The sequence below is a fragment of the Xenopus laevis genome, chromosome 6L (assembly GCF_017654675.1).
Source record: "Xenopus laevis strain J_2021 chromosome 6L, Xenopus_laevis_v10.1, whole genome shotgun sequence".
NCBI classification, from domain to species: domain Eukaryota; kingdom Metazoa; phylum Chordata; class Amphibia; order Anura; family Pipidae; genus Xenopus; species Xenopus laevis.
In genome coordinates, this window is record NC_054381.1 from 119,258,138 (window position 1) to 119,269,566 (window position 11,429).

General features: G+C 38.2%; 1 protein-coding gene across 2 annotated transcripts in view; it reads left to right on the plus strand.

Moving 5' to 3' along the window:
* The window catches only part of LOC108718578 (meprin A subunit beta-like), a 34,722-nt gene extending 27,926 nt beyond the window's left edge, over positions 1-6,796 (plus strand). Inside the window, exons 13-15 of one of the 2 annotated variants that reach the window (XM_041566414.1) lie at positions 1,498-1,672; positions 5,615-5,819; positions 6,114-6,796. In XM_041566414.1, coding sequence (XP_041422348.1) covers positions 1,498-1,672; positions 5,615-5,819; positions 6,114-6,128 — 395 coding nt within the window. In that variant the 3' untranslated portion in view covers positions 6,129-6,796. Of the gene's footprint in view, positions 1-1,497; positions 1,673-5,614; positions 6,091-6,113 lie in introns of those variants that run through there. The other variant, XM_041566413.1, reaches the window with a different exon arrangement.
* Positions 6,797-11,429: the final 4,633 nt, after the last annotated feature.

Below are 11,429 nucleotides of genomic sequence, written 5' to 3' on the forward strand. Positions count from 1 at the left end.
GTGAGACTGACTCTAATGGCTGTACTTTTAATGTGAAAAATAACAGCAGGTATTTAATATTGCTTCCTTTATCTATCATATTACTATAGGTGTCACATATGGGGAAATTTAAAAAATTCCTTTTAAAATTGTTGCTGAAACTTTGAAAATATCTAGAAAAGTGAAGGGATGCACAGCAGACAAATTGTGGTGGGAAAAACTATTGGCAAATTCTACCCCCTCTCTGTTATAAAAGGCAATGTGTTTGCCCAGGAGCAGTAACGATTAGCAACCAATAAGGCGTTTGCTTTTAAACAGGTGACTAATAAATACTACCTGCTGATTGGTTGCTATGGGTTATTGCACCTGGGCAACTTATTACATAACCCCTTATGTTTTCTAAATAAGAGAAACATGCAAATAACACTTTTCAACCACAATTGTATTTGAACTTATATATAAATATAGCCCACTCCGATTATAACATCTTATCAGGTGACTTGCAAAACTGGTATGGTAAATAATACATGTCAGCGTTTTACAGGCCCACTGGGGACAGCTAAACAATTGGAACTCTTTCAGATAATCAAGCATACTGTAAGTAGGAAAATTCCTTTTTAAATAGAACTAAACCCTCCACGGTGATAAGTCCCCACTGGCCCCCCTCCCTGCCTCCCCCTGCTAAGTGTTACCCCAGAATTGTGTCCCCTGTAGGATTACTGACCGCAAATGCAGAGTGAGCACAGCGGAGTTCACGGGTGCCTTCTTCAGCACTTCACTAATCCTTGTAAAGTGTATCGGTGCATGTGCAGTTGGAGCAGTAATCTGGTTCCTTACAACTGCGCATGTGCCGAAAGTGACGGAAATTGTCGAAATGCTGGAAGAAGACCCGAAGATTACCAAAGCGCCAAAAGATGGCGCCTGTGAGCTCCACTGCGCTCACTCTGCATTTGTGGTCAGTAATCCTACAGGGGACTCAATTCTGGGGTAACACTTAGCAGGGGGAGGCAGGGAGGGGGCCAGCAGAGGGGGGCCAGTGGGGATTTATCACTGTGGGGGGTTTAGTTCTCCTTTAACCACACAAGCTGTAATTGTAGGACATTACTGACTTGCACAGTTGCCATTGTGTGATCCAGACATTCAGATCAGCCAGAATATAACACTAAAGTAACTTAGTCAAACAAATGGATCATGATATCTATGGCCAGCTTTTATTTTGGAACAATGTTTCCAATAGAATTCAGCTGTAATCATAGGATCTCATCTAGTAATTATAGACCCATGTTTTACACACTTGTTACTTAGAAAATAAAGGTATCACCTGTCAATTATGTAACAGTAACATGTTGGTCTTTTTAGCTTGGAATGCCATGCTAATGGGCGTGCAACATCATTCTGTATGGATACTCATAAAAAAACAACCTACTATGTTTTATTAGTGTTGATTTTTATTTATGGTGACTGAAATGTATATAAACTTGGTAATATTATATCCCTCCTTTTTTTTTTTTAAATTAGATATTTCACATCTAAATGCATCTCAGCCATCTCAGCCATCTCAGCCATCTCAGCCATCTCAGCCAACTCCTATCCCCGCCACCACACAGCCTACAGAAGTTCATAAAGAATGTGAAGGTTACGGGTGTAAAAATGATGGAATATGCATCCTTGAGAATGGGACACCTGTGTGCAGGTAAGAACCTATTTCATCATTAAACATTTGAGTTTAAATGGACTTACTATATGTAGTTGGATATTGAATTGGATGGGTAGCTTGCTACATAGTTACATAGTTACATAGTTAAATTGGGTTGAAAAAAGACAAAGTCCATCAAGTTCAACCCCTCCAAATGAAAACCCAGCATCCATACATACACACATCCCTACTTTTAATTAAATTCTATATACCCATACCTATACTAACTATAGAGCTTAGTATCACAATAGCCCTTGATATTATGTCTGTCCAAAAAATCATGTAAGCCATTCTTAAAAGGCATTAACTGAATCAGCCATCACAACATCACCCGGCAGTGCATTCCACAACCTCACTGTACTAACTGTGAAGAACCCCCTACGTTGCTTCAAATGAAAGTTCTTTTCTTCTAGTCTAAAGGGGTGGCCTCTGGTACGGTGATCCACTTTATGGGTAGAAAGGTCCCCTGCCATTTGTCTATAATGTCCTCTAATGTACTTGTAAAGTGTAATCATGTCCCCACGCAAGCGCCTTTTTTCCAGAGAAAACAACCCCAACCATGACAGTCTACCCTCATAATTTAAGTCTTCCATCCCTCTAACCAATTTAGTTGCACGTCTCTGCACTCTCTCCAGCTCATTTATATCCCTCTTAAGGACTGGAGTCCAAAACTGCACTGCATACTCCAGATGAGGCCTTACCAGGGACCTATAAAGAGGCATAAGAGGCATCCCTTGAGTTAATGCCTTTTTTTATGCAAGACAGAACTTTATTTGCTTTAGTAGCCACAGAATGACACTGCCCAGAGTTAGACAACGTGTTATCTACAAAGACCCCTAGATCCTTCTCATTTAAGGAAACTCCCAACACACTGCCATTTAGTGTATAACTTGCATTTATATTATTTTTGCCAAAGTGCATAACCTTGCATTTATCAACATTGAACCTCATTTTCCAGTTTGCTGCCCAGTTTTCCAGTTTAGACAAATCACTCTGCAAAGTGGCAGCATCCTGCATGGAACCTATAGTTCTGCACAATTTAGTATCATCTGCAAAAATAGAAAGTATCATCTGCCCACCTCCAGGTCATTAATAAACAAGTTGAAAAGCAAGGGACCTAGTACAGAGCCCTGCGGTACTCCACTAACAACACTGGTCCAATTAGAAATGTTCCATTTACCACCACTCTTTGTAGCCTATCTTTTAGCCAGTTCTCTATCCAGGTACAAATACTATGTTCCAGGCCAACATTCCTTAATTTAACCAGTAACCTTTTGTGTGGCACTGTATCAAATGCTTTAGCAAAATCTAAGTAAATCACATCCACTGCCATCCCAGAATCGAGGTCTCTACTTAAATTCTCATAAAAAGAAATTAAGTTAGTCTGGCAAGATCTATTACGCATAAAACCATGCTGGCACAAACTCATAGTATTATGATTTGCTATGAAGTCCAGTATCTTATCCTTTATTAACCCTTCGAAAAGCTTTCCTACCACTGACGTCAGACTAACTGGCCTATAGTTTTGATGCTGAGAACGGGATCCTTTTTTGAATAGAGGCACCACATTAGCAATTCGCCAGTCTCTCGGCACTATGCCAGATCTCAATGAATCCTGAAAAATTAAGTGAAGAGGTTTGGCAATCACAGAGCTAAGCTCGCTAATTACCCTGGGATGAATACCATCTGGCCCTGGACCTTTGTTAATCTTAACATGTTCTAGTCTCTTTTGAATTTTTTCATGTGTGAACCATGCATCATTAGTTGTATTACTAGAATTGGAACTGTTAAGAAGGAACCTTCACTTACTGATTCCTCATTTGTGTAGACAGATGAAAAATATGAGTTCAGAATCTGCGCTTTTATTTTGTTTTCATCAACCAGCTGACCCCCCTCTTATAGTAAGGGTCCCACCCCTTCCTGCTTCATTTTTTTAACATATTTAAAAAATAATTTTGGATTTTTTTTACTGCTTGCTGCAATATCCTTTTCTATAGCAATTTTAGCTTGCCTTATAGCTTCTTTGCATGATTTATTGGCCTCCTTGTACATTATAAATGTTTCAGCTGTACCAGCTAACTTGAAAGCCTTAAAAGCACGTCTTTTCTTACCCACCTCAACACCAACGATTCTATTGAACCAAAAAGGTTTTGCTTTGCAACGACGTTCCTTGCTTACAAGTGGAATATACTGACAAGTATATTTATTAAGCAGCATTTTAAAGACTTCCCATTTTTGTTCTGTGTTTAACCCTGAGAAAAGCATTTCCCACTTAATATGTTGCAGAAATTACGTCAATTTACCATCCTGCATGGAACCTATAGTTCTGCACAATTTAGTATCATCTGCAAAAATAGTAACAGTACTTTCAATGCCCACCTCCAGGTCATTAATAAACAAGTTGAAAAGCAAGGGACCTAGTACAGAGCCCTGCGGTACTCCATTAACAACACTGGTCCAATTAGAAAATGTTCCATTTACCACCACTCTTTGTTGTCTATCTTTTAGCCAGTTCTCTATCCAGGTACAAATACTATGTTCCAGGCCAACATTCCTTAATTTAACCAGTAAGTAAATCACATCCACTGCCATCCCAAAATCGAGGTCTCTACTTACATTCTCATAAAAAGAAATTAAGTTAGTCTGGCAAGATCTATTACGCATAAAACCATGCTGGCACAAACTCATAGTAGACTCATAGTAGACTCTACACACAGGAGATATATACAAGGAGTACAGACAGCCTGTGGATTCCCTGTTTTCAGTAATCTGGCTGGTCAAGATCAGTAAAAGCTGTCTGGGCATGACGTACATGGTGGAATAAAATAATTATCGCAAACTGAATATAAATGTATGTATTAATGAATGGAAATCTATATTTAACAATGTTCATTAGACATTAATTACATTACACATTTCTATTACACATTTTGCTTTATTTAATATGAGCTTGAACTTGTTGCTTTTTTGGCAAAGATATAAAGAAACAAAATTTTCATCCCAGCTCTATAGATTTTTTATCTGTAGTAGGGAAATGGTAAAAAGGATTGCCCTGACATGTGTAGGACTTGACACATCCAAAATCAATTATAGTATGAATCACTAGTACACACAGGGGGTGAAAACACCTGAAACAACAGTGACATGTTTGAATATCTATCATATCTTCTGATCTCTGATCAACATTCTGAATTATGGCTGCATGATTACCAGAAATGGACATGATGAACCTAACAGAGCTAGAAAATTAGGAATTTCTAGCTATACATACAGTACCCTATACATATAATCCAAATCTATTGTGAGAATGGAATCTATTCATGGTCACGTAGAATCTTGATTTTCAATTGTTTTGAAACTTTGCACAACTACGTCAGATTTTATTTCATGACAAATATGTGTATTCATCAAAATGTGTAATTACATCTCGGCAAAAAAAACAATGGAGTACTTTCGTCAGCAATAATTTGTTAGCGAGAGAATTTCTTAGCAAATTTTCTAGCTTTTCTTCCCAGCAAAACTTCGTTAACTTACGCTTACGTCAATTTAAATTCAGTGGGTATATAAAGGTCATATATATGTATTTATTACTGATGTTGGTGAAATTGTTGGAAGTGGCTACTTGTTATTAATTATTAATATTAATTATTAGCAAAATAAAGACAATAGAGATCCTTTATTATACTAGGTCACAAGCCCATCCTAAAACAAATGTGGCATGAGCTTCAAATGTTTGCAAAAGTGTAAACAATGCATATTTAAAAATTGCAACTTGTAAACATAATCCCACATTTTGGAGTACAGGATATGATGTCACTGACATAATAATGTTGAGGATGTAGCTTCATTTTATTAATTTGCCAGGCAGAACCTGGCATAATAGACTATCTAGCAAATTATTTACAGATTGCGCTTACTGTGGGTGTTTCTGTTGCTTAGGTGCAAGGTTACTAAAGACTGGTGGTATGTTGGAGAGAAATGTGAAAGGAAAGTCTCAAGCCAAAACACACTTGTGATAGCAGTCTCCTCTTCAGTGACCATATTTGCTGTTATGCTGATTATCACACTCACAAGTGTATTTTGCTTGAAAAAGAAACACAAGAAGCAACTAGCAAACACTGGAAAAGCTCAAACGACTAGAAATGTAAGTATGCATGTAGAAATGATGTAGAACAAAATGTAATAGGCCATGAAACCTCACTGGAGGCAAAAGTGAATTTTTCTCTTCATATGTATATAGTTGCCGTGTTTGATAAAGTAACATTTGAAATCTGTTTCCTAAATGTTGGGAGGTATGGTACTGTAGGGTGGAACAGTAACAGCCATATTCAATGGGCCACCCACCAGACTGGAGAAGGGTAAAGAATCAAAATAAGCACATTTATGGAACTGAGCAGCAGTGACAAAACTTAATATGTGTATATGTTTTTCTATTCAGCAATATGTGTCTTAAAAGCAACAGAAGTTTGTGCAATAATCATGGAAATTAACTACATAATTACTACAGCAAGATATTCAGCAGCAATCCTCTTACTGTCTACAAAAAAAATTATGATTTGGGAAATCAATCAGCTATCACACTACAAGATATCCTCAAGCCATGCAAGAAAAATATAAAATAAAGCCTTTACCGTGTTTTTTTTTATTGTTACTTAGTTTCTTGAGTTATTTTAATCATTGACATTTCAGCAGCTAATAATTCCTAACACAAAAATAAAGCAGACTATTTACTCAGAATTCAGGACTGGTTTAATCAGTAGCAACATGAATATACTTCTGAATAAACTGCCTGCTCACAATCTTTGACTTTTTAAGGAAAGCGGAAAACAGGGCATTAGCCTGACTTTATAAAACATGCTGGAATAAAATAAACAACTTTTTCTTTCTTTTTTTTTTTCGGTGGAGAAAAACAAAAATGCAATCAAATAAAAGCAATAAAGTTACATATGTGGCAGAAATAAGGTTGTAGTGAATTATAACTTTTATGGAATTTATCTTTTTACTATACATTCAGATAAAAAGACTCTCTAGGTTAAAGGGGAACTCTGGCATCCAAACCAAAATTCAATAAAGAGACCCACATAACACAGAAACCCCTAATATATCCATCACAGTTACCTGTTTGTTCAAAAAGTATGAATAAATGCCATTTTCTATGCTGCAATCCAGCTGTTCAACAGTTCTTCTCTTTCTGCATCAGTTGAAATCCTGGCAGGGAAGGAGGGACTAAACACTGATGTTACAAATTGTAACAACTACTCTACAGCTTATAGACAGCATGCAGGAACTACATAACCCACAATGCATTGCACTGAGATCTTCCTTTCCTTATTGAAATCACATGTGCAGGGAATTGTGGGGTTTGGGGATGCAGGCTAAGGACAGATGGCTGTTGATACAAAGTAACAGTAGTCAGCCAGCTCAGTAAAGTAGTCAGAAAGATCAGCAGGAGAGCAAGGGGCTAGGCTTAGGGAACTGTCAGCCATTAAAAATCATGAAAAGCCTGAATATTTTTTAATTGAAGTATATTGCAAAGTTGCTTGAAATTATGTTTACTTTTCAAAAAGCTTAAGTTATGTTTTTGTGGAGTTTCCATTTAAAGAGATATTATATTGCCCAAAGAAAAAAAATATTTCCTCAATTTCTTTATATGAGCAACATTTTAAGTAAAAGTTTTTTGCTTGGCAACAATGTGAAACAGTAGCAAACTGCTTAGCATTGAAGCTGTTTTAAAGGAAGAGCTAGTTTTTACTCCACTGGAGTCTCCAAAACATTAAAAACTGTTCAATGAATGCCAAACCTACTCAATTAATCTGAAGTCAGACATATGCAGTATATACCTCTAAAAACAGAAAGTGCACTTAAAAAATTACTTTTGGACTGTTTTAATTAAAGGGGAACTATCACAAAAATTAAAATTTTATATAAGCTTCATCATACTGAAACGTTCTAAATGCAATCAATTAAATATTCTGCATAATTTCTGAAATAATCAAGTTTATTTTCACTATTCCTCTCTCAGCCTCTGTTTCTCTTCATTCTCTCTTAATGCAGCAGTTGGGTGTCAGATAATCATTGACAGTTATATACAATATATCTTATAGGGGTAGCTCATTTTGCCTAGAAGTTGTATTACACATTTCCTTAGAAGAGCCTGTAATCTTTTGTAATTGTATGTGTTTAACTCGAGATAAGGCAGTAACACTATACAATCAAGCACCATTTCCCCACAATGCTAAGGGCAAAGACACACGTGAAAATTCGGGGAGATTTAGTCGCCCGGCCGTCGACAAATCACCTATTCTTTGGGCGACTAATCTCCCCGAAAAACCTTCACGCCAGCTGGAATCTAAATCTCCAGCGGGATTGGACTTTGTTTCGTTTTCCGAAGTCGCCTGAAGTTTCCTCGTGAGGCAACTTCGGGCGACGTTGGAAAATGAAGCACTCTGAGTGCCATCCCGCCGGCTATTTAGATTCTAGCTGGCTTTTCTGGGAGATTAGTGTTCGAAGAAGAGTTGATTTGTCACAGCACGTATGCCCTTACCCTAAGATGTTGTAGTAGCAGAACACTAACATATCACAATCAAGTGAGCAGTAGTGAGGTGGGGGTCAACACTTTGTTAGTCTACGCAACCTTAATCTGCCCCATTCCTGAACCAGTATCAAAATTTTTGGCTGTGCCCCTTGAGCTGAAGGGTCTGCTTCCTCTAGAGTTATGCCATTAGAAAGTGTTTTCCGGCACAGATCCTGTACCCACAGGTGAATAGTCCTTTGAGAGTTGGAGAGACTCCACTGTTGTGTCCGTGAGAGATTGGACTGGCCCGAGACGACTATGAGAAGGAAGATCCTTGAGAGTCTCCGCAGTCCTGCTATGGATGTTGTAAAATCCTATATGGTTGGTCACCCTGATGCTACTTCAGGTGATCTGATTGAAGTCCTGGAGGTGACGTTTGGTCCTGTAGAGAGTGCTACAGAGATGCTCTATAGCTTCCACTCTAACTTCCGGGAAGAGATGGAAGTCCCACTTCAGGGTATACAGAGAAATCCCCTGCTGATGCTAAACTGTTGGAAGAAAACAAGCTGGAGGAGTTAAAAGCTCAACTGTCTGAAAGAGCCAAACCCCCGGCTGAGGCTAAGAAAGTTCCTAAGTGTTACTGGTGTGGCAAGCATGGCCACATCCAGCCAAACTGTCCAGTTCCTGATGAAGGTGAAACCCAATCTGCACTGTGTAAAGTACGCCGCAGGTGTAGAAGATTCTATGGAAGATGTTACAAGTGCCAAGTGATGGGTCATCAGGCCCAGAGTTGTAAGACTTATTTTTTATCAATAAATCATGAACTATTTATAAAGGGGACCTATCACCCATAACAAGCTGTATAATAAAAGTAATTTTCTAACTAATCATGAAACACAAATTCTTTATATTAAAAAATCCATACCTGATATAAACTAATTTAAAAGTCCTCACCATTTTACCTACAGTAAATGTGTAACCAGTGCATGGCCATTAGGTCCCCCATTCTAGCACATAAACAAGATATTGGCATGATGCAAAGCTTACCTTAATAACAGTGACCAAAATGCTACTGCCTACTTGCTTTGATTGTGGATTCCCAGACTGTAAATTATTTTTACAGTGTAAAGAACGAGCATCATTAAATAGGATTTGGAATTATTTCTTAAATTGACAGGTCTACTTTAACAGTGAGTTTATACTCATAGCCACAATAAAGCAAGGTGTTTCCCACTATATAAGCACATTACGTTGTGTTTTAACATCATCAGCTTCATCATCTTTAATTCATAAAAGATGACACTTTTCGATAAATATATAGAATATCTGCTGTTGACATGCAGCAAGTACCAAGAAGACCAAATGACACTGATATAGGGAATCATGTACCCCGTATTGTAAAGTATACAGGAGGCCGGAGACCGTCTGTTAGGGTACATGCTTGCTGCCAATGCTGCCTTTGAATCCAACTCTGAACTCCTCTGAACTCCTCAAACTGCTTGGCATATGTTGCATCAATGGAAGCCACCAGATCTTTTAATGCCTGTTGAAAAGCAATAGTTTCTCCAAAAGCATTATTCAACATCCTGAAAATCAATACCCAATAACTGCTATTAGCTGCATAAAGTATATGCAATTTCATTTATAACACCTCAAATTTTAAAGAGCACAACAAATACCTGCATTTCTTTCAATAGAGTGTGCATGGATAGTTAACTGGACTACATTTCCCAGCATGCAGCAGAGCCAAGGATCCTGCTGACACCACAAATCATTAAAAAGGGCACAAAATGTTTGTGGCGAGACTGCCCTCTCTGACTACTGTATTAAACGAGAGAGTTGTGAGACAGCAAAGGGGATTTGGGTGGCTGTGCTCCCACTGTGTGTGGAAGATGGGATCCGTGTGCCCATTAGGCCTTAACGGAACAGTAATATCAAAAAATGAAAGTAATAAAAATGTAATGTACTGTTGCCCTGCACTGGTAAAACTGTTGTGTTTGCTTCTGAAATGCTACTATTGTTTATTTAAATAAGCTGCTGTATAGCATTGGGGGCAGTCATTCAAAGGAGCAAAGGCTCAGGTTACACAGCAGATAGTAGATAAGCTCTGTAGAACATAATGATATTATCTGTTATCCCCTATGTAACCTGTACCATATAGACATTTTAAATTTCAGTCATTTATACACAGCAGCTTGTAGTAGTAGTGTTTATGTAGTACTAGTGTTTATGAATCAAACAGATCAGTTTTAGCAGTGCAGAGCAACAGTATATGATATTTTCATTACTTTAAAACACTTTCATTTTTTATCGTTACTGTTCCTAAAAGGGTAAACCCTGCTGCTGCTGAACGATATGCTTTGCTAGGCTGCTCCTAATCTGGGAGTATAATAAAATACCATAAATTAATACCCCTTCTTAGCTGCCAACCTTATACTGCTACTGGCTACTTAAAGGGTCAACAACAATAACCATCTACTTGGGGAACAGTCCCCAACGCAGGCGCGTTTCAGGCATCAACGCCGCCTGAGGCGGCGTTCGCAATGCCGCCCCCAGGCTTACCATAAGATCTCCGACGGGATATCCGGTGAGGGGCGCATTGCTAGCGCAGAGTGCGAAATATCGCTCTCAGCGCTAGAAAAGCTGAATTTCCGGTTTAATAACCGGAAATTCGGCTCTTAAAGTTACCAGGAGCGGCTTTTTGCCGCCCCTGGTAACTTCTGGGGCGCTGCCGCCTGAGGCAAGGTACTCACCTTGCCTCATGGGAGAAACGCCCCTGCCCCAACGTGCACAAATCATTTGAGCTGTGATAGAGAAATTAAGTCTCAGGAGTCCATATGACACAAGTGTTCCTTATAACTCTATAGTAGTGATTTATACTGTGTTACTGTTTGATGATCATCATCACTAATCCTGTTTGTTCCATTCAGATCAGCTTTACACTCGATTAATAAAAAGGATCTTATAGTTTAAACAAAGGTATGAGATCCGTTATCCATAAAACTCAGAATTACTGGAATCAAAAATAAAGAGAGAAGGCGCACACCCTTTTAAAGTGAGTTACAGGGTGCTAATCCATAAGTGACTCCCCATAAGGGTCTCCATGTAATCTATAACTGCTGCAAGGAATGGATAGCACACCCAATTTGAGAAAACCAAAATTAATTTATTATAAAAAAGAAAAAAATCTAACAGAAAAAAATAATTTACAAAACAAAAGCATAATGAGCCCAACGCGTT